The sequence below is a fragment of the Zophobas morio genome, unplaced genomic scaffold (genome assembly GCF_036711695.1).
Source record: "Zophobas morio isolate AGI-343-1 ecotype UQ-CSIRO unplaced genomic scaffold, CSIRO_AGI_Zmor_V1 ptg000019l, whole genome shotgun sequence".
Lineage (NCBI taxonomy): Eukaryota > Metazoa > Arthropoda > Insecta > Coleoptera > Tenebrionidae > Zophobas > Zophobas morio.
Window position 1 is genome coordinate 798,102 of NW_026972124.1, and position 25,623 is coordinate 823,724.

A 25,623-nucleotide genomic window follows, 5' to 3' on the forward strand; every position below is an offset into this window, starting at 1 on the left:
AAATCCGGACAGACGGCAGACAGACAGACAGACGGACGGAAACAGGGACCTATTTCTTCGTACTTCGGTGACGAAAGGTCGAGAAAATCTGAAATTAGAGAGTCGGCCGACGGACTTGATTACAATACTTCCTTCGGTTACGTTGCGGAAGTAAAAAATTAAACCAAATTTGAGTGTAATTCGCATCGATGGTCCAACACACGAGTGGTGTTCCATATTTTAAGGGGCCGTCTGTAATTGAAAACCGGCAGTATTGGTAATCGGTAGTTTGGGTTGCCACATTAAAAAAACTAGGTGGGTATGCTTAGCTGAATAATAGCACAGTATAATTATGTTCTCTGGTTGAGGACTCCAATGTCAATAAGGGTGGTTTTGCAAAATCAGCCTCTATGTCGCTTCTCTATGTTCTCTGGTATAATAGTCTGTACATATGGTAATAAATACTTAAAGTCACTAGATCACTATCTAGTGACTTTATAAATACTCTGTCTACTGTGCCATCTATACTAAAATGGAGAAAATACAACGTCGAAACGTCATGTAGAGAGAATCTTAATACAATAATAAAAATGGCAGTGAGTCTGTTTGCCATCATGTAAACATAATATTTGATCCTGACTGTACTTCGACCAACGTACTGTAAAATATTATTATTGTTAGTTCGAGGAAAGATTTATAGTCAATCGCAGGGCATACAGCTTATTACAGTTTACAGTATTTTGGTGCCGACCACGGATAGAGAGTAACAGTTAACAGCTGATCCCGACATTTCGAACCATATTAGCGAAGCATTGGAAGCATGTATTAAATTTTATAGTGTTGCCTGGTGTTAACAGTTGCCACTCAGCACTAGTATTGAAGTTCTGTGGTGTGCACAGTAGTGTGTGTAATAATTGGCTACATATTATGGTCAAATGTAATTGAAATTGCGTCATCAACAACTACGTTGGAATGCGGTGCTTTCATTTCATTCTTTGAGATTTTTTGTAAATACAGAGTTTGTATATTTGTGATGAATCTTGCAATTTAATGTAAGTAATTTTTTTCTGTAAGTACAACTTTAGTAATGTTCATATGTTCGCAGATGGTATTCAACAACTTTGGGGATCGCTCGCGTCCTTTAGGAAATTTAAATAACGACACTTGTCTAACCACAAGACGTGCAAATGCAACAGTTATCAGTAACGTGTATGAAGGAATTCCAGAAACAATTTTGCTTAATGTTGTCTCCTGGATTTTACTTATCCTATTATTCGCCATTTTACGAAATAGAGCATGGGATTATGGTCGATTGGCTTTGGTCCACACTGAAAAGTGGACCCAGTTGTTTTACAAAAACACAGAAGACGCAGTTGCTGTCGAAGAGTCAAGTACAGACGTTTCTCTTATTCCTGATACTGGTTGTTTATGGTTTCCTTCAATTTTTAAAATAAGTCGTGAGAGAATTTACACACGCTGTGGCCCTGATGCTTCCCATTATTTGTCGTTTCAAGAGCATCTGTTGTTTTTGTCATCTGCAATAATGATATTTTCAGTTTGTGTTATCTTACCTATCAACTTCCAAGGTACTTTACAAGGAGGCAAAACGACTTTTGGTCACACTACTGTAAGTAATTTGGAGCCAACTTCTAATTGGTTGTGGGTACATGTTATTGCAAGTTTCTGTTTTGTACCTTTAACTGTCTTAATTATGAGAAGATGTTCGGGACGGAAGCCCAGCGTTACTGCATTGACGTCGCGTACAATAATGATCACGCATATTTCACGCTCTCAAAGAAATTCAGAAGATATTAAAAACTATTTTACACTAAAATACCCTGATATTGAAATTAAAGATATCCAGATTGCATATAGGGTAAAAAAATTAACCAAATTAGAGAGAGAGCGAGAATTATCTCGCGAGGCGAAAATGTACTGTATACTTAACCATAAACCAGACCTTAAAGTTCAGCCCTATGGTTGTATTATATGTTGTCCATGGAAAGCAAAAAACGCCCTTTTATATTATACAGAAGAAGAAACACGTCTTAATGAATTGGTGATTAGAGAGAGAAGGACGGTTTTGGAAAATCCTCTTGGAATTGCTTTTTTGACGCTAAATTCGGAAGAAAGTGCGCAACACGTGATCAAGTCATTTGAACCTGGTTCTGTCAGACACTGGTTGATCACTAAAGCGCCATCCCCATCTGACATAAATTGGGAAAACTTAGAAATTTCTTACAGAAATTGGTACTCAAAAGCAATAATAATAAATGGGATATTATTTCTAGTGCTCTTCTTCTTAACAACTCCTTTGATTGTGGTTAACGTTTTCAACAATCTAACTTCAGCCCAAGACATTTTTGTAAGTAAACTTAGTCCTGTACTTTCTGATTTTCTTCCAACTCTTCTGCTTTTATCATTTTCTGCTTTAATGCCTGTTCTTGTGGCGTACTCAGACGAATGGATGTCACACTGGACCAAATCTAAGCAAAATCATGCGACTATGCACAAAGCCTTCTTCTTTCTGTTATTCATGGTTTTGATTCTTCCCTCATTAGGATTAACAAGCGCACAAGCTTTTTTCGAGTGGCCTTTGCAATCTCATAATGTAACAGTACGATGGGAATGTGTATTTCTGGCAGATAAAGGTGCTTTTTTTGTCAATTATATTATAACATCAGCTTTAATTGGTACAGCCTTGGAGCTCCTTCGGTTTCCAGAACTTGCAATGTACGTCTTTAGATTTCTTCGTATTAAGTCAGAAGCAGAAAAGACAAGTATTCGTAAAGAAATTATGTCTGAATTTCCGTTCGGCATCCATTATGCGTGGACTCTACTTATCTTTACAATAAGCACCGTTTACAGTTTGACGTGTCCTTTAATTACCCCGTTCGGTTTACTTTACCTTTGTTTGAAACATTTCGTTGATAAATATAACATCTATTATGTTTATAGACCTATAACTATGTGCGGAGAAGGCCAACAAATTCACGCGAGTGCTGTTAAAATGGTACGAGTTGCTATATTCGTCTTACAGTTAATAATGGCCGCATTTTCATTCATCCGAGGAGGTTTAAATGTTAAGTTTTATGTTAGTTTAATGGGACTTTTTGTTACTATTGCGTTTTTCTGTTTCTTGAGTCCATTTCCGTCGTGTAAACCGACTCAGTCGAATATTGCTAATTTTCCAGAAAGCAGCGAACAGTATGTTGCCCCTGTCCTTTTAAGTTCGCAAAATGTAGAACAAGGAAGTGAAGTTATTATATCTTCTCCATCTTACGGTTCTAATGTTAATGAAGTAGGTGTCCAGTTAAGGTCGGATATGGGTTCTTCTATTGCATAAGTATAGTTTTTGCTTGTGGTATGGCTGTGAGCTTAGTTTATAAGCAAATATAAAGGTGTGTATTTTGTATATTTAAAATAAATAGTAAAAACGTAATTAAGTACATGCACGATAAGTATTTCAATAGTTTCTTTTTATTGTATTGACCCAGTCTCAATCATTATGATTCCTGATATAAGTTGTCATTCAAACGAATCTTTAAGACAGATTCTTGCTGACAATTTATGTCGCGATCAACTAAAAACTTTATCCTTTTAAAATATTTATATACTCATAAATTCAGAGAGGAATTATATAACGATTGTATTCTGTATAGTTTAATTTGAGGACTTGTTATAATGGTTTTCTTGTTACTAATAAATTTTGCAATTAATTATTTTCCTTTGTTTTTGTCTGTTTTTTAACTGTTGTACACTTCGCTAATTATTGTTGTTAAATAGCCGACTATTTTCAAAAATAGCGTTAATAGCTGGATATTTATCAGCTTTCGATTCACTAACAACACTCCTACAAACACCAATAACCTGTTTCTGACTTCTTCCACACAGAACTTACTCATACAAAATGAAAAACCATGTGCAAAAAAAAATGTATTACAAAATTGCAACAATTATAAATTAACAAGTTGTGAAACAAATTCTTCTCTGATCATCAGAGTACAAAAACTTAAATTTTAATGATTCTTTTTTGTGGGCTTGACAAGTTTTTCATACTTGCTCTTGCTGGAATACCACAGAGCCAATGGAATAGCTAACGATGGTGTAGTCATGAGAGTAAACGCCAACCAGTCCCAACTATGTGATGAAAATTTCTTGTCATAATCCCGAAAAGCAATAATACCACCTTCTCCTGGTTCACTGCTAAGAGAGATCTGTACCTACAAATTAAGAAATTGATAAAAATATAATAATTAATGAGTAAATAAGTACCACTGAAGAATCAGCAATCTTGTAAGTCACTTCGGCACTAGTGAAGTTGTAGTATCCGTAACGCTTTGGTCTCACAATCACAACATGAGAAACATTAGTCTGGGGCGAAATTCTATCAAATTTGGCTGATAAGTGCCCTCCAGCTACTTCAAAAGCTTCAGAATGAAAACCATTATCAGTCAGCTGAACCCCAATAGCTGCAGCGGTACCCACATTGTACAAGGTATATTTCACTTCGATGTCCTTATTTTCCACTAAATATCTGTTGAGGATTTGTTTAGAAACGAGAAGTCGCGGACCTACTTCTTCTTCTGTATTACACATAACAACCGCAAGGAAGGTTGTGAAAACGGCGATAGTTATTTTATACATTGTTAAATTTGGCTATGAAGAATTTTAAAACAGTTCCACGTTTACAAACTAGTTACACTCACTGAAGAATGTGTTTAAATCAATGGAAATGTAACTGAAATGTGATTTTGATGTTACAGCTGTCCGAACTAAACCCACACCACGCGCGAGACGAGACAACTGTAATAAACGTCAGCCACGCAGATCCACGTACAGCCACGTCCTCGTACCACGTTTAACGGTTTGGGTTACCTGTCATTTGCGTACAACGCGTAAAAGTAAAGCTCTGTTCACAGTGGGAGTGTTGTGCGTCGCGTTGCGTTCACGTCGCGTCAGCAGTCAAACAATCCTTTGCACAGGGAAACAAAGAAAAAATAAATTCAATAGCCGGGGGGCAGTAATATTATCTTCACTGTCAGCTTTTTAAAAGCCAAAATATTTTATAGTTTTGGCCGAAAAAGTAAAGAACGTTTCTCCATTTTTATTTTTTATTAAAGTAACGAAAGTAATATAAAAACTATTTCCATGAAGATTTTTGGTTTGCGAATGAGTAGATATGTCGCACAAGTCTTCAAGTGCTATCATAAGGATGATATTGGAAATGTCGTTTTAATTTTAATTACTGTAAAGAGGAGCCTTAAAATATGAGGGTTCTATTGAATAGATAATAATTTACTGCATTGCTCTAACTATTAATGGAGTTCAGATTTATTACCCGTCAGGATTATATTTATTAAAGATGTATAAGTACACTAGACGCAAACATTTATTAGTGTGTTTATGGCTTTGACGTTTAAAGTACTTTGCAGCCGACCCTTCATAAAACATAGCAAATACAAACCATGCTACGTGTCAGGGACCGCCGAGACAGTACCACCTTGTGCTTTTACCTCAAAAGGTCTTTTCAGGTAGGTTGTCATGACTTACTGCAGTAAGTGGGTTTAAGATATCCGGCTGTGACGGCCTAAATGTTTGCGTCTACTATACTGTTATGGTGTAACGTTTTTTTTATCACAGCACACTGTATATTAACATATATACAATAGTAAGTGGTGAACTCGTCTTGGTCTTTCACCGGTCTTCTACCAACTGTCCGCCGATCATCCCTTCCCGGCACTTGGGGTTGCACGCCTGCACCTCAGGAAACAACACCCCTCCCCCTTTTGTAGATCGCCCTGAAACGAAGTGGGGGTTTCACGATTCTCCCTGAAGTTGTCTTCCTCTCTCCTGGGTCTGCTTGGTTGCTGAGAACTCCAGAGTTGGTTCTTCTGCGTGTTCTTCCCTCTCGACCTGCTGCGGGGGCTCTCATATGATGGGACTTTCCACTGTGTCCCTATCTCTCGATTCTTCTGGAACCCCTATATATCTCCTTCTCAAATGGTCGATATGCCTCTTGTGTGTTCTGCCTTCGGTGTTTTTTGCTTTCTTTACGGTCTGAGGGATCCATTTCGGCCCCTTCCCGAAGTTACGTGCCCAGACTCTCTCCTTCTATAAATTTCGTTGATGGTGACTTCAGCTGTGGTATGGGCGTATTCTTCCACTTTGCCGTCATTCCGGGGTGACACATGTTTAAATTTGTGGGGATTTTTCTGTTCACCATCAGTTCAGCTGGTATCACGCCTGTTGCCATTGATGGCGTGGTATGTTGTGTAAATGGAACCTCGCAATCTTTATATCTGTGTCTCCCTGACACAACTTCTTCAACTTGTTTTTTGTTTCCTGGACCATTCTTTCTGCTTGTCCACTGGACCTGGGGTGGTATGGGACGGTAAGGGCCTGCCTGATGACGTTTCTCTCTAGAAATTCGGCGAATTCCTGTGACGTAAACGCCATTCCGCTGTCGCTTACAACGACTTCTGGAATCCCATGTGTGGCGAACAGTCTTTCAAGTACCTTCGTGACGGGTTTCGCTGCGGTTAATGGCACTTCTTCTACTTCTAGCCACTTGGAGAATGCGTCCACTATTATGACGTAATATTTCCCGGTTACTGGCCCCGCAAAGTCTATGTGTACTCTTGATTCTTTTGGCAAACCTCGCAAGATCGAACCGTGTTTTCTATTTCTGTGTTCCATCTTCGGCCACCACACGAAGCTGCGCACTAATGCCTTCATCTGGAGTTGAACCATACCTGTGTGGGACGTGTGCAGGATTTCCAGACTTGTTGCCTAGCTTTTTCTGGAATCACAATGCGATTATTATGCAAAATACAATGTTTATATATTGACAACGACTCCCGTCTCTGGCTGTATATTTATAGACTTGGTTCTTTCACTTATCTTGGCCATCCCTGTTGTACCCAGTTCATGATCTGCCCCAATACTTCGTTTTCTGCTGTTAATCTCGCCACGACTTCAGTCTTTAATGGAGTTTCCGGCAAATTCTCCACCATCAGCACATCTCCCATCACTCAGCTTATTCCGTTTTCCAATTCCGCACTTGATGGAAGTCGGCTCAAGGCATCTGCATGTGTTGTAACGAAGTCTTGGAAACGGAAGAAGTGTTGCCTGTGTTGTGGCTGGGTTTTCTTTTTCCTGAAAGTGTGAAGTTTCAAAGAGCAGTTCGACCCTCCGACCACCGTAAGTGCCTTTTTGGGTCGTCTGCCCGTCTAAGTACCGATTTTCGAATCGCCGCCCCCGAGCGAAAAACCGTATCACCGTCCCGGGTCACCATGCCGTCTTCGCGCGATTTCCAGGTCTCAAGATTGCCGCCCGCAAGTCCTGAAGGAAGTCGCCGCCCAGGAGGAACGACCGTACCGGACATTTAATTCTTTTCGTTTACTTTTGTTTGTAAAACCGATCTGTAATTATTTAAGTTGTTTAGCCCTAAGATTTATTATTTTAGACCGTGTAGCTTATGGTAGGGAATAAACCCTATTTATTGTTTAAATCCTTGCCGTTTTATTTTTATTCTCGTGTTTTCGCGGGCGCTCACTACCTGATATCCGTGTCTCCGGGTTTAGAGCACCCCGGCACTCGATCCCCCGAAGAGGGAGCTGGCGTCCGAGCGACCGCCGCTCCTGACCGAAGGCGCCACCCCCGGCGGCGTGAAGGTCGACCAAACGTGTTTCTTACATCAGCGACACTAGTCGACCCAAATCTTGGCACCCAAGTACGCCGCCACCACACATTATCGACGAGGTTCCGGACCGTCATTGTCCGTCCTACCCGGAATTTCGTCGCAGTGTAATCGACTTCCCTGGGCTATACACTAGTCTGTAATCATAATTTGTCAGGAAGAGTGGTCACCTGACTAGTCTTGGCGACGTCATTTTCGGGACTGGTTTGCCTTCCCCCAGGAGTCCCATTAATGGCTTGTGATCTGTGACAATATCCACGTTCCGTCCTTATCTAATTGCGAATAGTTGCGTTCCGTTTTGTTAAATATTTATTTTCGAATGATATGCAGCTGGGCTTTCGGACCCATCTGGGTTCATATGGAACAGCACCATTCCCGGTCCCCAGGATGATGCATCGCATGTGAGTCGTAATTGTTTCTGCAAGTCATAGTGTGTCAAGAGAGACTTACATGTTAATAGTGCCTTGACTGCTTCAAATGCTGTTTTATATGTGAGCCTTGTTCACTTAATAACCTCATCTGAAGGTTTTCATCTCGCACCCCACATACTAGTCTGTCCTTGCAGCTTTCTTCTTCGCTTCTATGTCTATATCGTTCGCGACTAGGAAGAAATCTAACCGTTGTTTATAGCTGCCCCAAGTTTCTGGTGCGCGTGGGTTGAATTCTTCTAAGTTTCCAATCGGCGCTATCTTTCGACCTCGTCTTCCTGCTTCCTGCTTCCTCCAAATCTTCTCCGTTCTCGTCGCCAGTGTTATGATGTAACGCTTTAGATATCACGGTACACTATATATTAACTAACATATGTACAATAGTTCAATAGTAATAAGTGGTGAACTCGTCTTGGTCTTCCACCGGTCTTCTACCAACTGTCCGCGGATCATCCCTTCCCGGCAACCCGGCTCTTGGGGTTGATTGTTTATTTTCAATAATCAAACCTATCAAACTTCTTTTTTTGTGAAACGTACATTTTCCCTGTGCAGTTTCCTAGTCATCGCGATTTTTCGCGATAATTGACAATGGAATTTGTGCCTTACCTAAAAAAAATATGGCAACAGTGATCATTTCTTCTTGCGTCAGGCAGCAAAACGGTAGCGTTTCCATTGCATTGATGGTCTTCTGTTTATAGCAGAAATTCAGTCAAGACCTACGCTACAGAATACAAAGTTAGCTTCTTACAAAAACATAAATGTACGGGATCGATTATACGTTGAAGTGCCGATCTATCTGGGTATTTTCTTATCTTCGGATAAAGATCGTGGAAAGCACCAAATAAGTATCTTTCGCTTTTTTATTTAACTTCTTAAACGAATAGTACGGGGTTTCCAGCAATAAATTCTAATAAAATAAGTGCAGTGATGTCTGCTGTTCTAATAACGCTTGGTAGACGCTTTCACGCGACGCTAACGCAACGCTCAACAATGCTAGACGCTGATCGAGCGCGACGCTCCTACTGTGAATAGAGCTTTATACGCCACTTACACGTTGCTCGCCGCTTACGTCCCTTAATAGTATTAGGTAGATGACTGATATCCGTGCGTATGCGCATTGCGCAGTTGTCTTCTGCGAGAAGACATAATGAAGAATTCAGATAGATTTCTCTTTTAGCTAAATTGTCAAATGGAAAACCAGGGGGAAGACAACATCCGAATGAATGTAAACATGTAAATAGGAACAGTAATCGTGATAAAAATGACTTTTAACGGTGACTCTGATTTAGAAAATAAAGTTCGGAAAGGTAAATGGTGACTATGTTTAAGCCGAAATAATTTGTGTATTTCAGCAACTGAACGTATTTCCGAAAATATGCATATAGTAGCTAATGAACCATCTTTAGCTTTCTACAGATTACAAGAACATGTTCGAAAAGCATTAAACCCCATGGTCGATCGTAGGGTTGATGTTAATAATCTTCACCAAGAATTGCAAGGACATTGTTATGACATAGAATATGCTGTTAGGTAGGTAAAAACCAAACGATGCAATACGTATTATAAAACACGTAATTTTAGCGCCATCAAGTTAATGAGTAAAGCAGAAGATAGTTTCAAAAATATTCAAGATAATTTAAAAAATGCTATTTTCTTAAAGCAGCAATTGAAATATGAAGAGTCTCGGAAAAAAAGAATTGACGGGAATTCCGTGTACAAAAGACTTTCTGCGCACATTACACTGGACTTGCCAGAACTCCCAGAACTGTCTGATGTTGTAAGAGAAACTGCGAATAGGGTGGAAAGTATGATGTCGAAGGCTACTCATTCTTCTAATTAGTTTTGAAAAAATTACAACTGATGTTTTGTTAAAAATGTGTAATTTACTTGTTTATTATTTATTTAATGTTTGAATAAAGGAAAATTTTTCGTCCACGTTTTAATTATAGTTTGATGTTGTAGTTAATAACACACAAAACACAAACTTGTGATACGTTTTTTTCAAAGCGTTTATTTATTAGTAAATCTAGATGTGTCACTGTCACCTTGAGAACTTTCAGTTATTTAACGTTGTCAGGTTGGTACAAACTCTACTTTCTGTATCGTTCAGTCCTGGAAATCGTTTCTTGGAGATTTGTTATTTACAACTGAAATGTTTTTGGACACAGAAGTTAAAGTATCTGTTTTAGTCCTTAGGCCACAAGTCATCAAAAATACAGAAGGTACAGTAAATTTGTGTTTTCAAATTAGTTAACCTATCATCGCGTAACTGTCACTTGTTACCTACTTGGTGGTTCAGAAGTTTTGATAGCAGTACTTCAAAAATTAGTTCAGATTGAATTTATTACTTTTGAAATGAATGGGCCCCACCTTTTTTATTAATATATATTTTACTAATTGTTGCTGATTATTTCGGAGTGTTTTTTCTAAGACCCATAAAAGATCTTAACCATGTTTTTGCAGTAGTTGTCTTACATCGAGTTTGATGTCGAAAAATGTTTAATATTATAATAACGAGACATGCGTTCAATAATTTTACCATTGACTAAACATATTGCGACGTCGCGAAACTGGCGCATGGCGTCGGTTCCTATTTAAACCGTGAAAATATGATAAAAAAGTAAATATGAGTTCGTGTTTATACCATGTATATTAAAATTGTGCTAAAGTAATACATGTCTAACGTTATCAATCGGTAATACATATAAAGACTGTTTCTCGTATATAATTAATTTTCTGCGCCGCTTGTTCAAATATTGATTTTGGGTTGGAACTGCTCAGTTGTGAGAAAGTGTATCCTAGACTTTCATCACCGCGAGTATTTGACGGCACGTAAATAAGAAAAGTATCACATTAAAACTAGATAAAAACCTGTAATAAACGTTAAACTCTTTGTGTATATTTAATGCACATTTTAATATAACTTTGTGTTAAAACAATCAAATTTAAAACATTGTGTCAGAAGAAAGTTATTCATTTTAAATTCAGTACGTGTAATTCAATACAATAAACAATGTGCTTCCCAACTGATGACTCATTTACTTCCCCTCATTGAAATTGCCAAAAAGGGGTGGTTTCTTATCCTTACTTTCGTTTTAATTCAGTTTATCTTGTGCTCGTATTTAAAATAAAAAGTGGAAATAATCCGTAGGTTGAGAGACGTTAAATCAATGGAAATTTTCTTTAAGTAGCAATGACCAGTTTGACTCTCACATTAGATAATGTGGATGTGAGTGAAAATACAGAACAAATTAGCAAATTGTTTCCAAAGTGTCGACCAAGAAGCGATATTAATCTTAATCCAATTATTGCTCCGGGACATGAAAATGAATGTACAGACAACATCACCAATACTGTAATGAATATCGACAGTGACAATGACAGGTAATAGTCTGAATAATCTTTATTGAAAGAAGGCAACTGATTACCCTGTTGTGTCTAAAAAAACACGAAAATTACCATATACAGGGTCGCTTAAAATTTTAAATTATTTTGCAAACCGTTGTTATTCACTTTTAAAGTTTTTCCATATACTCGGAAGAATTCGACATGAATACTACATATTCTTTTTAATTTGCCAACCTGGTGTTAAGCGGTACTAACTAGGGATAAAATGTGACATCACGAGTTTTGTTTTGTTTTATAAATTCGCCCACATATCACAAGTCTGCAAACATGTTATAATTTTTAAAGCGCAGAAAAATATAATTTTTAAGTGTTTATTTCATAGGCATTACTTTATACAGTTTTTAGGCTATTTATCTGGCGCACTTAACCTTACAGACCCTGTATATGTACATAAACATTTACACAATAATTAAACTCTGAAAAGATATTTTGAACTATGCAGCTTAATGACAAAATTGACAGTAAATTTAACAATTTCATAAAAAAAGAAGGAAAAGCAATTGAATCCTTTGGGTTTGTCAAGTATTGTGAGTCATACAAATCGAACAAAATAAGTATAAAAAATATGGTGTGGCCATCACTTCCGGTTAATTAAAATTTATTCCAGAAGTTAAAAAATTAACAATATTTCACCAAAAAGCGCTGGAACAGGTCAAATAATTTACTTAATTCTATGTTTTTATAACGGTATCAACTGTTTGAGTTTGATGTCATATGTGATTTTTTTAGTAGAATAGGTAATTACGTTTTTTTTAATATCTAAATAGTGTTTTTGAATACTTGCACGGAGTCATTTGATGCCTATGTAACATCTCTCGTTTTTGGTAGAGATAGTGATATGCGATAAAAGTAAGGTTAAAACTAACAGTTTTCAACCACTAGAGATCAAATTTAATGTTTGTACCACTGTACCCTTCAAACTAGATATTTGTCAAAATGATTGTTACATTGGTGATCGCCGAAGAAGCAAAAACTACTGTGATCCAGTTTATAATTCAAAAAATTGGGTTCTTACAGCTAAAAAACGTTTGATTGATTCTGCATCACCAAAATGTGACATAGTGCTCGTCTCTCCCCTACATGAGTTCCTAAAATTTGCAGTGGCTTTAAACCTCAAATTATAAGTGAATACATGTATTTAATATACCATTAATTTTAGCTTTTATCGCATATCATAACAGAAAATATTGCATGTGCATTCAAAGTGTTACCCGACAGACTAATTAGATTCGTCTGCTTCACCCAATACTTGAAAGTTAACAAAAATCTTTTATTACATTGGACTTTTTAGTCTATCTGAAGGGTTAGATGTACTCAAAATAGTGTACGGTTTAAGTATAATATGAAATCATTACGTTTTCACGAACGGTACATTTTATAACGAGAGTAGATTGATGTGATATAGGTATAATAAATTGCGGTGTAGTGAGCACGTTTTTTTTTTTTTTTAATTTAATATAATATTGTTACATTATTAACTAAATTTCGATAAAATTTAAGATTAGGAGTATCCCGTAATAATTCCTGATGTAGATTTAGTAAATTTATCAGTAAATCTAAAGCATATAAGCGGCAAGTTAGGAATATCTTTGCAGGGAGTTAATAAAAGTGGTGTTGTATGTTATTTATTTCTAAATTGGTTTGTCAGATGGGTGGCCGAAAGCTCCTGTAACATCAGTAGAGATAATGTGAGTCAGCTACACTCGACTGATGATGAAGATATTATAATAGAACGTGAGCATACCGGAGGAACGTATAAATTACGTGATTCCAGGTACAACATCTTGTTACAGTTCTAAAATTTGCAATCATTTAAAGCTTCATCATTGGAAATAATAATATATTTTTAGGATAATCGAAATTGCTGGTGGTAGGGAACTGTTCTCTCAAAGTCGCAGTAAAGCGGTAAGGAAATCACGAAACTCCGGAGTTGGTGAAGATGGTGAAAAGAAAATACAAAAATCACCAATGAGACAAGGCGTTTGGGAATTACGGGGCCGTAGTAATGATGCCAAAAAATTAAAAAATTCACGAGAATATACTGAAACTGTTTTTTCATCGGAAGTATGTTCGGTGACTCATCAGCAAAATGAAAAACGGAGAGATTCGACGGACAACGTTTCGAGTCCCAATATAAGTATGACTTTTCCAGGAGAAGTTGTGGTTTTTGATGATATCGGCGAGAATTGGCATGTCGATGAAAATAAAAGGGAGGATCATTCCAATCGCACTGCCACTAATTTATTCAACTCAGGCGATGATGTCGAAAAAGTTACCAAAATTATAGGAAATTTACCTATTGCTGTTTATGAAGGATCACCACGCCGATACGGACCTAGGCAAATGGAAACTAACTTTTCACATCCACAACTTCCTAGTGCACAAAGTTTATTAGCTTCCCCAAGTGTATATCCGCCTAGGCCGGGATTTCCCCAAAGGGTCGTCTATACTCCGAGTCCTAACGAGAGCGAAACAAGTCCCACGACTGAAAACAGCACGTTCAATGTGAGTTGATATATTACTAATGTTTACTTACAGCTTGTCGTGCAACAAATACTGAACGTTTCAAAGTTACAAATTCTTTTCCATTTTCCACACACACACACACAGTCATCGTGAAAATAGTACTTAATGATATACCGACATTTTATATAAATAAATTCTTAAAATGGCACTTTTTTCTCAGAAAAAAGCATCGCCTCCTCCTACCACTACGTCAAATACCACTACATCTACTTTTGACTATCTTTATGAATTTTCGGAGACCAGGAAAGTATTGGAGGAATTTTTCAAATGTCCACCTCCAGACGAAGAAAATCGTCTAGAAGTTGAATTTCAAGATCTAGAATATGAGTTGCGACGTCAAGGTGGTGATTCTGGCAATTCTTACGTAGGACAGAGGCTTGCAAAAGGTAGAGGAGAACAGAGCGATTTTTGTATGAGAATAGATTCACCACGAAAATGTTTCAACAATCCCGTTACAAATGTACAGGTTGGTTGATGAAAGACTTTTAGAACAATATTTAGTTCACATTTTTCAGGATCAAGATATGACTGAATACGAAAATAACTTTTTGGATCTTTCAATCGGTACCGGTTCCAGCGGCGATCTCGGCGAAACTGAAGTTGGATTGCAAGTAGGACATAGCAGAAATTTCACTTTATCTCCTGAAACCACCGATTGCGATTCGAATTGTGGCGATTTAGATAGTGAAGTATCTTTAATGTTAATGGAAAATGAATTGGGACCTTCAAGCGGTCTACTAGGTAAGATATTCTTGTTTTTTACTTTTTACTTCTCGAACGTAAACTAAAGTATTGTAATCGAGTTAATTGGGTGACTACTGTAGAGTACGAAAAAATAGATTTCCCGTTTGTCTGTGTCGATTTTCATTGGACATATAATCTTCGACACTACTGGATCGATCGTTGTTAAATTTTATATGTATGTAATTTAGGAATGTCGTGTAGATAAAACGCTAACCAAAATTTGGCTAATCAACCTCACCAACGACGGAATGACAATTTTCAAATTTTACAATAGTAAATCTTATTTAAATTATATAAAATAAAATACTTCTGCACTTGTGGTTAATGAATCTGTGAAGCATGATAAAACGTTGTTCAAAATTTATCTGAATACATTCTCTCTAAAATATGCATAATGTTATAAATTTATATCTGTGGTTTATTAATGCACTCATTGTTAAGAATCACTTATGCCTGATTCCTAAAAAAAAATGAATGAATCAATGAGGTAGTTTATTTTATTGATTAAATCAAGAGCGACTCACTCCATTTTCCTGAAAATTTGGAAATACAGTACTGTCAATATTACTGTTACACTGCATCTCCCAAATTGATATACCTGTCCTTACAAAAATGTTGATGACGTCATCACAAAATTTATTATAGAAAAACTCACTTGAAACTACGCATAGCATGCTTCTTTACCTGAACTAAATAACTTTGCCCCAATTTTTACTTTTTGAGCGTAAGCTAAAGAAGTATTGTAATCGTGTGCACCGGACGACTGATGGTTTAGAATTGCTTATACAGGACTCAAAAAAAAGAATGAAAACTTATTTTATTCATCTAATCAAGAACGGCCCAAGTAAAACAAAAATATTGTGTATTTATTTTTCCTTGTCGTTAACTACACCACGTGGTAATTTACAATTTATTCTTTCAGGATCAAATACAGATTTAGCTATTCCAAGTGATTCATTACGCTTATACTCTAGTATGCCAGTTCTTGAAGATGGTTTGTCATCTGGTCATGCAAGTGACACTGACAACAATAACCCTACAGTAATGCTCATGAAAAGACAAATAACAGAAATCGAACGCGAAATTAACCAAGGAATATGCAAATCGAAACAGGTGAATAACAGAAACGATGAAAAGGAATTATCTCCTAAGAAAGATTGCATCAGTACGTCACCAAATGACGTTAATGGGTGCGTCAGCAATTTTGGAGAAACTCATCTTTTGCCCCAGATGGATTCTTTAGGTATTAAAACAGTTATTCGTCCGAATTTTTAATGAACTCGTTTGTTAGTAGAAAAGACACCACCACCTCCAGCACCCGCTCCTCACCGCTTATTACAAAATGAAAAGACAAACGAAGTAGAAGCTGCCATTAAAGATATAAGATTAACGCTACAAAGAACAAAAACCCTACCTCTCAAAGGCCATCCCAAAGAAGAACGTGAAGAAAACGCGGTCAGCCCTATATGGGTTCCAAGGTAATTGCGATAATATCCTATAATAAATTATATCACGGGTTGTTAATAAAGCTTGATTTATTTATTTATTATTTATTTTATTAAAGACAAAGGGGTATGTCGGCGGCTAGCGGTGATTCCGATAGAAAAGTAAACAGCGGGGAAGAAGGTATTTTATAGCGAAGTTGAGTTGTTAAGAGTAATTTTTGTAACAATTTTCAGAAGAAAATGATACCGATTTAGAGACGGATAGGTTATTGGGTCAACAAAGAACAGACGATCAAAGTTTTTATGATGAAAAGGTAAGTTGTGTTAATTTAATTTTTTTAGGAAGTATTCTTGCAGTTTTTATTGAATCCTTTTTATTTTTCTTATTTCACAACTTCATCAGGTCGGTACCAACTTAGTCTTTTTTTGTTATGTATATATATAGTGCATCTCTTCAGATTTAGTTTACAGAAGGAAAAACATTTTTATTTGTGGTTTTCTAAAAAAATATCAAAGGAAAAAAAACTTGCTTTTCTTAATACATAATTTAGTGAGTGTGTAGTTTTTTTTGCAATTTTCGACACATAAATATATACGAAAATTTTTATTAAATTTATTAATAACATACTGGTTAACTGTCTTGTTCTGGATAAAAATTTATTTATTTAAAAAAATTGCATTATTTAAAAGTTTTTTGTAGGTGAAATATGTATTTTAAGTCAAGCTAAAGTTTTTATTCCGTTGATTTTGTTCTGTAAAATAACAAATAAAAAAAAGTTCCTCTTGTAAACTCAATCCAGGGGCATACTTATATATATTATATACAGGCTGAGTCACTAAGGGCACTTTCCTCGATATCCATCGTTAATTATTAGAAATAAAAAAAAGACCAAAGTTCTACGATTCTTTGAGGACTATACTCTAAAATTATTTCGAATATATAAAGTGTTCTGTTTTTGACCCGTAACACAACTTTGTTTTTTTAAGTGAAACGCCCTATATATCTTTACGTATCTTAACTGATCTCTTATGCTTTACCACCACAGTTTATTTTTGAAATTACCGTGCGACGTTGCTACGTGATTCCAATTTTCTTGAAATTTTTTGGCACAGGAAGGGTTTGCAAAAAAATCACAGTAGGGGTATTTTTAAACTCTGTGTTACAACATTTTGTGGAGAGTAAAAAAAGGTACCCGTTTTGTTGTGGTATGAATGAGATTAAATTTTCATATAGTGTTTAAAAAAAAATGTTTGAATTATTACAATTTTCAAATATTGATATTTCAGTTTTTTCGGCATCTTATTCTATTTTTTGTTCTCTTTCTTTTTTGTTATTTAAAGTTGATTGTTACTGCGATTTTAAGAAACATATTATTGACATTATATAAGAATGAAGACAAAAAAATAGAGTACTATACAGAAATAAAATACAGGTGTTCCGTTTGAAAAATCTGAAATATCGATATTTGAAAATTGTAAAGTTTTAAATTTTTTTATAAATACCCTGTGTATTAAAATTTGATGTAGTTGATATTACAACAAAGCGTTTATCTTAATTGTAAGACCGACTAAAAATAGCCCTATTTGCGTTTTTTTTTTGCGAACCCTTTACCAAAAAATTTCAAGAAAATTGCAATAACGTGGCAACGTCGCATCGAAATTTCAAAAGTAAACTGTGGTTGTAAAGCCTAATAATTAATGATATATCGGGGATGGCGCGCTTGGTGACTCACCCTGTATAAGTAGTTTTCTTAGTGATTTTTTGTCTCATGTCCAGAGTAGTCACGAAAATTTAGTGAAGTGCATGATTTGCGATTTTGCTGCAACTGGATTAAATTAGGACATATGAAAATGGTATTGGTTAATATTAACAAATCGTGATTATTTACAATCTTCCTTTTAACCAAATCTTTGTATTGGTAGGGTTGGAGAAAACCTAAAAGTCGGACAATAATGCCTTCACATAGTCTTTCCAATCCCAAACAAATGTTAAATGCAATGGATGAAGGAACATTACCCCTAGTTCCTTCTGAACCTCAAATTTCAAACCCCTCCTCACCCACAGCTGTATCTGAAAAAAGCCAGTCGCCCCAAAGTCAGAAGGGATCCGTTTCGTCAAGTAAAGTTAAAAAGGTGTGAGCCTGGCATGTATAGATTCTTCTAGATTAGTTAAAGCTTTGTAAATTTCTTTTTATTTGATACTAACCTTACAAAGGTGATAATTTCCTATAATGTCATGCAGATAGATCCCTCACTAAAAATAGATTAAACCGTTGAGAAACAACTGCGGTAAATGCATGTATCTGCGATGTATCAAATACTTAAAACAACATAAAAAAAACGACGACAACACATTTTGCAGTGGCGTTACTTTAACACTAAACTAGGTTATGCGCAAGTAGTTTCTTTAAGAGGTTAAAATAACGTCAAACTTCATATCAATGCGAAAAGTATTTCGTACATCATTTAATCATCTTAATAATGTAAATAAAAATTGAATGGAAGGAGCTATAATAATGCATCCTTGATTTGTAAATAACGCATTTTTAGTTTTTATTTTTTTTCGGTACGCCACCTTATTTTATTTATAAGATATTTCTAAAGGCATCTTTATTTTCAGGAAAAAGACAATAAAAAGAAAGGGAGAAACAAAGAAGGTAAGTATTTTGTTTTGGTTTAATTTAGTAACTATAAAATAACTACTTTATTTAACTTGCAATACATTTGGAATTTGATGGTAAGTTTAAATATTACGTCGTATCGAGTAACTGAGCTGGTGTTTTGAATTTTTTGTTTATTTTTACATATTTATGTTATTGCTATTTTTTTTTTGCAGATGTTATTCAACGATCAGTATTAATAGAAGGAGTTCTGTTTCGGGCGAGATATTTGGGATCGACTCAGCTCGTTTGTGAGGGACAGCCAACGAAAACGACGAGGATGATGCAAGCTGAGGAAGCGGTATCTCGAATAAAGGTAATGCATGCTTTTTTCAAGTCCCAAAATCTGTATGCACTAGTAACAGAAAACAATAATCAAAATCATAAAGTGTACATTTTCATTTGCATAAAAGATGAAAATAAAATTTTTGGAAAAGAGAAAGGCATGAATACGGCATGTCTTTAGAAACCAGCACGGATGGATTTCTATTTTATCCTTTTGTAAAATATTTCGAAGAGTGGGTGATATAATGGCGAGTAAGATAAATTATTCACGACCCCTTCCCCCACTCTCGACTTCGCAGTGCCGTGGTGCACGCTTAATGTGCTCTATTTGGTTGGTTGCCTGCTACATGTCTGATCTTGGATTTCACATTGTCGCACTCCCTTCTATCCATTTATGCTTTGGATGTTCTCTTAAAGTGTATATAGACAACTGCACTTGTGTAAGATCATTATGTGGATTTTTCTATATTTCTGTATGTTGTTTTATTCATAAAGGCCCTATGTGTTCATTTTTCTGTTGTTAGAGATAGACAAAAGTAGACCATCGGTTAATTGTGCCCGTAATAAGTGCACATATGACAAAATAAACTTGCAGGAGGCATCCAACCAAATGATTCAAAATTGTGGGCACCAATATGACCCGAGTATTCCGGAAAATGCTAGTTTTGATGATGATGAACCTGCTGTTGAACCAGAGCCTTCGGTTACTGAAACAACCGTGCAGCCTATATCGGGTGAGCTTTTCCAAACATTGCTATTTTGTATTTGAACGATATATATTTATATATGTTTCCATTCGTAATTAAACCTCGAAAACAAAATTGCAATGTTTGAAAAGTAATTCTGTAGGACCTCGAGTGTTCAACCCCAATACGCTGCCATTGGGAGTGGGTGCTACTGGAACAGTTTTTCGTCTGCATTTTCTGGGTTCGGTTGAGGTGGATGAGGAAGGGGGTCGCAAACGTCGAAAACGCCTCAAGAAAAATATGGTCGAAGTCGCAGTTACGAAAATTAAGGTCTGTTGATAGTTTTTACGTTCAGTAATATACTGATTTTATGGAAATGAAAATAACCAAATATGATTGCATGTTATATAAGTAGCTTTTGATTGTGTATGTGATCTTCTTGCTTACATACTAACATTTTTTTTTATCTTTCATCGCTGCTTTTCGGTGCCTTATTAGGCTTTGGTAAGTCGTTAAAATTCTATTTAAATATACACAGCAGTTATTTTTGTCATTCTTTTCACAGGCACCAGATGGTGAAACCCAACCTAGTACCGAAGTCGATTTATTTATTTCCACTGAAAAGATAATGGTTTTAAATACCGATTTAAAAGAAATCATGATGGATCATGCACTACGAACGATTTCTTATATTGCTGACATAGGCGATTTAGTTGTGCTGATGGCACGTAGGCGATTCGTACCCCACGAAATGGAAGATGTTCCAAAAATTAATCGAACACCAAAAATGATATGTCACGTATTTGAGAGTGAAGAAGCCCAATTTATTGCTCAATCTATAGGTCAAGCTTTCCAAGTAGCCTACATGGAGTTTTTGAAAGCGAATGGAATTGAAGATCACAGTTTTGTAAAAGAAATGGATTACCAAGAAGTTCTCAACTCGCAAGAAATTTTTGGAGATGAATTACAAATGTTCGCTAAGAAGGAAATGCAAAAAGAGGTCGTCGTGCCCAAAGCCAAAGGCGAAATTTTGGGCGTCGTCATTGTGGAATCTGGTTGGGGTTCAATGTTGCCTACCGTGGTAATCGCGAATTTAGCTCCTTCAGGAGCTGCTGCACGATGTGGTCAACTAAATATCGGTGATCAAATAATCGCTATTAACGGAGTTAGTCTTGTTGGCCTTCCATTATCGACATGTCAGAATTATATTAAAAACTCTAAAAACCAGACTGTAGTTAAATTAACCGTCGTACCTTGTGCCCCCGTAGTTGAAGTAAAAATTAAGAGACCGGATACTAAATATCAGTTAGGCTTCAGTGTTCAAAATGGAGTCGTAAGTATACGTATAGTACATTACTTTTATGCGACAAATACGCTTTTATAGATATGCAGCTTGTTGCGTGGAGGAATCGCTGAAAGAGGAGGAGTTCGAGTCGGACATCGGATAATTGAAATCAACAACCAAAGTGTAGTTGCGGTACCGCATGAGAAGATCGTCAATTTGCTGGCGACGTCTGTGGGTGAAGTGAGTAAGATTGTTATTTCACGTTTCATATTTATGTTTATCGGGACATTTATGAATAAATTGATAGAACATCAACTGGTTAATTTAACCAGACATTGTGCAACACTTCAAAAACACACGCAACGAAACATGTATTATGAAAAATAACACCGACACAACAGTTCGACAATGCTTAATTCGTTTACAGAAAGAAACGAATACAAAAAAATATAGTATATTATATAGTATATAATATTGTTATTTTGAACGGGTAATTAAAAATCGAATAACTCGAATTACACGACTAACTATTACAGAATAACTCCGTAGTGCAACTTGAATGCATTCGTTCACTCTACTCGACTTGCTGACTGGACTGGCTGAATAATAATCGTTCCGGAAGGTGGCCATACTTCCTTCTAGATGTGCGTGGTCGGGATCTTTCTGGATTGCCGTTCGCGACTTCCGCTTCCAGGCCGTACATACCAGAATAAACACATACGTAGTAGAAGACCCATAGACGTCGTACCGGGGCGGCGTATGGGTTTCTTTCGTAACACAGCCCCCTCCTTAGTTCCGATCGTCTAGATCAGCAACGTCATCCGTGTCACTGTTGTACTTCATGAGGCGGTCTAAATGAACAACCTTCATTTTCGTCTTCGGCCCTTGTCGAATTCTGTAAACTACATCGTTGATTCTTGTCACGACAGTATATGGACCTTCCCGGTCAATGACCTTTTCTTCTTCGGGGATTATAAAGCTATACCAAAGTCCCTGCCTGGAATCCTACTGAGATACCCTTCAGGTCGTAGCATGTTTTCATTGTGTTACGCGCCACCCCGATCTTATGACGCACCGTTTCGTGAACTATCAGCAGTTTCTCCTTCCAAGTCACGGACGTAATCCATGACCTCCTTTGGTTTTTCACTGGGATCGATAATAACTGATTTTTCTAACTCACTCTTCAACTGATGCTCCATTAAGATCACATTTGGTCCGACAATATTTCCCATATTTTCCAAATTTGTTTTTACGTCCTTCATTTCTTTGATTTATTCTAGTTCATTCTGGTTTGCTTCTATATCCATTTGAAATTTCTGATTTAGTCTGGTGATTATGTCATCTTTTTGCTTGTCTATTTTTGCGTCCATCATTTCCATCTTTTCGTCTATTTCTTTGTTTCTTGCGTTCATTTGTTCGCCTCTCGCATCCATTTTTTCCATTCTTGCATCCATTTTTTCATCCATTTCTTTTTTCATTTCTGCAAGCATAGCCATCATGTTTTACTTGTTACACCATTTTCGCAGCTTGAGCTCTCGTCTCGACAGGCATAAATTCTTCAGAATTCTTGTCCGATTTCCCCGCAAGTTGTCAGAAAACCAGTTTTTAATCTCAAATCTCACTTCCGACACCATTGTTACGTTGATTGGTGAATAAAATCGGCATGGGTAAAACTCAACAATTTATTTCTTAATAACTCGAATTTACACAACTGATTACACAGCGGTTATGTACGAAATAATTCCGGCGCAACTTGGCTGGCTTCTCAACACTCGCTGGACTCGACTTGTTAACTAAATAATAATCGTGGCCTCTATTTAAACTCAAACTTCCTTCTAGATGTCGGCGATCGTGGTCTTTCTTAAATACCAGTTGCGAGTTCCGCTTCCAGGCTTTTCTGTAGCGAATGCCAACCGGCCGCGTCATCGTCGCCGTACATCTAGAACCCATAGGCGTCGTACCGGGGCGGTGTGTGGGTTTATTTTGTAACAATACATTTAGTTTAACTGAAGTTCTAGTTCATAAAAATTTGAATTTATCTTTATAGTTTAATAGGAAAATTGTTTTTATGTGGAAAATCTCAAGACGTAATTACTTCCTCGAATCCGACTATAAATTATGTGATGGACAAGTTCATCAACACAATGAAAACGTAAAAAAAAATCGCTATCGAAAATTGTAGGTTTTATCAAATTTTGTGATGCATTTGAATTGGCGTTGAGAAGAACATGAGGAAAATGAAGATTCCAAAAATCCCGGTGTATATATAATTGACCCTACAGTATAATAAACTAAGAGCCACCACTAGTGTAACTCGAGTTTAACTGTCTTGCTATTATTATTATTTACTATTATCACTATTACCAAGGATCGACGTATTGAAAAAATGTTAACTGACATTTGAGCTGTACGAGGCCCGTGATTGTTGTTGATGAATCCCTACGTCGATGCAGTCTTGTACTAAATAAAATTCACTTTCAGATTCTAATGAAGACTATGCCGACGTCCATGTTCCGACTGCTGACCGGCCAGGAGAATCCTGTGTATATCTAGTTTGAACAAATTGAAGGTCCGAAAGTGCCTACTTGTAGTTGATATTGAACTGTCCTTGGGAATTGTTTTAAGTTTGATCGTGCTTGGGTCGCAGATCAATATATTTTTTATGGTTAGTATAAGTTCTACAGACTGAAGACAATACAAGCAAAGACATGCGCTCTGCACAATACGCTGAGCTTTCGTGATAGTTCATATCTGCTTTGTCGCGTACCCTATTTATTTGTTGTGAATGTGAAGAGCATAAACCAAAGACTGGTTGGTTTAACAGAATATTTCATAGTCATAAATTTTATTACACAGTATATTGTGTATTATAATTTGTGAAGGTGATGTATCCTAAATGTGATCTGTATATTATTTATTAAGAAATATTCAATTTACCCAACCTTCTCGACAATGCTGGCTCAAAATCAATGTAGCACTATCTAGTCAGCATCAATAGATATTATTTATCTGTGTCTATGTTTTATTTTTATAGCGTAGGACATCCAGTACAAATAGGTGCCTACGTCAGGCCATAGTTATTGCAAAAACAAAGGTACAAAAGGAGGCACCTGTTTGGACTATTAACACTCTTAATCTAAAATTATTTCCCGTTTTCAACTTACCAGAATTGGGGAACGATATAATCATGAAGTTACGTAAATCGCTCCCCCTGTGGGGGCTTTGCTTTTTTTACAGAAATTATGACTTTCCTTTGATGAGGAATCATTTGTTTAAAGTTTCCTAAGGTCGACAAAATATATAATTAAAGCTCCTGAAAGGCATATTTTTTGTGTTTTTGTATCAACCCAACTAAAAGTGTACTGTTACTTCCCGCTACGGCAAGTATTGCAATACGGTTATTTTCGTAAATGTCTGATTTCATGGTTACCTGACGCGCCTCAGATGTTTTTAGATACTTTGGAATATTATCCAGTACATCGTACTTAAAATTTACTAATTTTTATGGCATTATTTAATTTTCTAGAAGCGATGAAAAAATAAATTTTAGTCCATAGTTCGTAACTCTTAAATCCATGTTAGCATCTGATATTATGTAAGCTTGAGACAAATGGTAAAATTTATTGGTCCAAATTTAACTTGAATTGGATAAACTTTTTCTGTAAAGTTTTTTTTTTTAGAAAATATGTATGTAGTTAAGTTACCAAAATTAATAACTGAAATTTTGAATTCAGATAAGTTATACAAGATAGATTTACTTAACCGACCAAAGTCTAAGTTGAAGCAAAAAAATTGGTCAAAGTTTATTTCAATAGAACTTCCCTCGCCTCTTTGAAAAATTATAAAATTAGACTTGAATTGAAAAGAATGTCACCTAGAAATTTGTTTTGATTTGAATGAGTTTGTCTCCTCAAAACTGGGGACTGAAAGTAATTAAATATTCTGAATATTATTATTATAATTTTTATTAAATAAAGACGGGCGTATTCTCACCCTTTCGAGAAAATGGAGTGACTCGTTCTTAATTTGATCAAAAATTGACAGCGAACGTGGGACCTCCGGTCCGCGTTCCCAACTATTATCCACCACACCATGATCGGGATATATTACGCTGATGGTAAACTGTTACGATTATACTATGCACTATGTTTTTGCGAAAATTTGGACGGTTAGGGAAAAACTCAAGGCGGATTCATACACCACACGTATAGGAGTATATCGTTGTATAACAGTTAGATCAAATAAATGTTCTTTGAAATAACATCACCAAATTGTTGGTGGGGATGATTAGCAAAATTTTGGTTAGTGTTTAACCATCTACATATCTCTAATATACATACAAAATTTGACAACAGCAGTTTCGGAGATTACGTGTCAAATAAAATTGGATACAGACAGACAGTCTTGCTGATTCTAAACTTTTTTTAATCATCAGTCATGTCATATCATTTATAATATGCTCGTTTCGTTTAGGA

General features: G+C 36.3%; 5 protein-coding genes across 16 annotated transcripts; 3 read left to right on the forward strand and 2 right to left on the reverse strand.

Moving 5' to 3' along the window:
• Positions 1–517: 517 nt before the first annotated feature.
• Positions 518–4,400, forward strand: LOC135131141 (calcium permeable stress-gated cation channel 1). Its single transcript, XM_064058717.1, has 2 exons — positions 518–1,031; positions 1,085–4,400. The coding sequence occupies exon 2, from the start codon at positions 1,085–1,087 to the stop codon at positions 3,323–3,325; it is 2,241 nt and encodes a 746-aa protein (XP_063914787.1). The 5' UTR covers positions 518–1,031; the 3' UTR covers positions 3,326–4,400.
• Positions 3,903–4,842, reverse strand: LOC135131142 (translocon-associated protein subunit beta). The gene is made up of 2 exons (XM_064058718.1): positions 4,255–4,842; positions 3,903–4,202 (listed from the first exon to the last, which is right to left on the reverse strand). The coding sequence occupies exons 1-2, from the start codon at positions 4,624–4,626 to the stop codon at positions 3,999–4,001; spliced, it is 576 nt and encodes a 191-aa protein (XP_063914788.1). The 5' UTR covers positions 4,627–4,842; the 3' UTR covers positions 3,903–3,998.
• A 426-nt stretch (positions 4,843–5,268) lies between these two features.
• On the reverse strand, positions 5,269–7,451 carry LOC135131185 (uncharacterized protein K02A2.6-like). 2 transcript variants are annotated; one of them, XM_064058778.1, is made up of 2 exons: positions 7,220–7,451; positions 5,269–7,137 (listed from the first exon to the last, which is right to left on the reverse strand). In XM_064058778.1, exon 2 carries the CDS (start codon positions 6,730–6,732, stop codon positions 6,220–6,222), a length of 513 nt encoding a protein of 170 aa, XP_063914848.1. In that variant the 5' UTR covers positions 6,733–7,137; positions 7,220–7,451; the 3' UTR covers positions 5,269–6,219. The 2 variants fall into 2 exon arrangements, with proteins under 2 accessions (XP_063914848.1, XP_063914849.1); XM_064058779.1 differs by having other exon boundaries at positions 5,269–6,781; positions 6,832–7,451.
• A 1,757-nt stretch (positions 7,452–9,208) lies between these two features.
• On the forward strand, positions 9,209–10,052 carry LOC135131240 (BLOC-1-related complex subunit 8 homolog). The gene is made up of 3 exons (XM_064058880.1): positions 9,209–9,416; positions 9,462–9,639; positions 9,691–10,052. Exons 1-3 carry the CDS (start codon positions 9,371–9,373, stop codon positions 9,947–9,949), a joined length of 483 nt encoding a protein of 160 aa, XP_063914950.1. The 5' UTR covers positions 9,209–9,370; the 3' UTR covers positions 9,950–10,052.
• Positions 10,053–10,164: 112 nt separating this feature from the next.
• On the forward strand, positions 10,165–24,471 carry LOC135131239 (amyloid-beta A4 precursor protein-binding family A member 1-like). 11 transcript variants are annotated; one of them, XM_064058866.1, is made up of 16 exons: positions 10,167–10,331; positions 11,261–11,493; positions 13,166–13,291; positions 13,368–14,022; positions 14,204–14,509; positions 14,559–14,784; positions 15,710–16,030; positions 16,079–16,265; positions 16,352–16,413; positions 16,467–16,546; positions 18,156–18,365; positions 18,853–18,889; positions 19,069–19,218; positions 20,433–21,196; positions 21,248–21,388; positions 23,630–24,471. In XM_064058866.1, the coding sequence occupies exons 2-16, from the start codon at positions 11,303–11,305 to the stop codon at positions 23,699–23,701; spliced, it is 3,528 nt and encodes a 1,175-aa protein (XP_063914936.1). In that variant the 5' UTR covers positions 10,167–10,331; positions 11,261–11,302; the 3' UTR covers positions 23,702–24,471. The 11 variants fall into 11 exon arrangements, with proteins under 11 accessions (XP_063914947.1, XP_063914936.1, XP_063914940.1 ...); XM_064058870.1 differs by having other exon boundaries at positions 19,069–19,208; positions 20,429–21,196; XM_064058872.1 differs by having other exon boundaries at positions 19,087–19,218.
• The last annotated feature ends 1,152 nt before the right edge of the window (positions 24,472–25,623 follow it).

Excerpts from the sequence above, each read along its gene's own strand:
- LOC135131141 (XM_064058717.1), top strand. The coding sequence starts at position 1,085 with ATGGTATTCAACAACTTTGGGGATCGCTCGCGTCCTTTAGGAAATTTA.
- LOC135131142 (XM_064058718.1), bottom strand. The coding sequence starts at position 4,626 with ATGTATAAAATAACTATCGCCGTTTTCACAACCTTCCTTGCGGTTGTT. Across the intron at positions 4,203-4,254 it reads AGATTGCTGATTCTTCAGTG|GTACAGATCTCTCTTAGCAG; the intron begins GTACTTATTTAC and ends CTTAATTTGTAG.
- LOC135131185 (XM_064058778.1), bottom strand. The coding sequence starts at position 6,732 with ATGGTTCAACTCCAGATGAAGGCATTAGTGCGCAGCTTCGTGTGGTGG.
- LOC135131240 (XM_064058880.1), top strand. The coding sequence starts at position 9,371 with ATGACTTTTAACGGTGACTCTGATTTAGAAAATAAAGTTCGGAAAG. Across the intron at positions 9,417-9,461 it reads AGAAAATAAAGTTCGGAAAG|CAACTGAACGTATTTCCGAA; the intron begins GTAAATGGTGAC and ends TGTGTATTTCAG. Across the intron at positions 9,640-9,690 it reads GACATAGAATATGCTGTTAG|CGCCATCAAGTTAATGAGTA; the intron begins GTAGGTAAAAAC and ends ACGTAATTTTAG.
- LOC135131239 (XM_064058866.1), top strand. The coding sequence starts at position 11,303 with ATGACCAGTTTGACTCTCACATTAGATAATGTGGATGTGAGTGAAAAT. Across the intron at positions 16,031-16,078 it reads GCCCCAGATGGATTCTTTAG|TAGAAAAGACACCACCACCT; the intron begins GTATTAAAACAG and ends CTCGTTTGTTAG. Across the intron at positions 16,414-16,466 it reads AGTAAACAGCGGGGAAGAAG|AAGAAAATGATACCGATTTA; the intron begins GTATTTTATAGC and ends AACAATTTTCAG.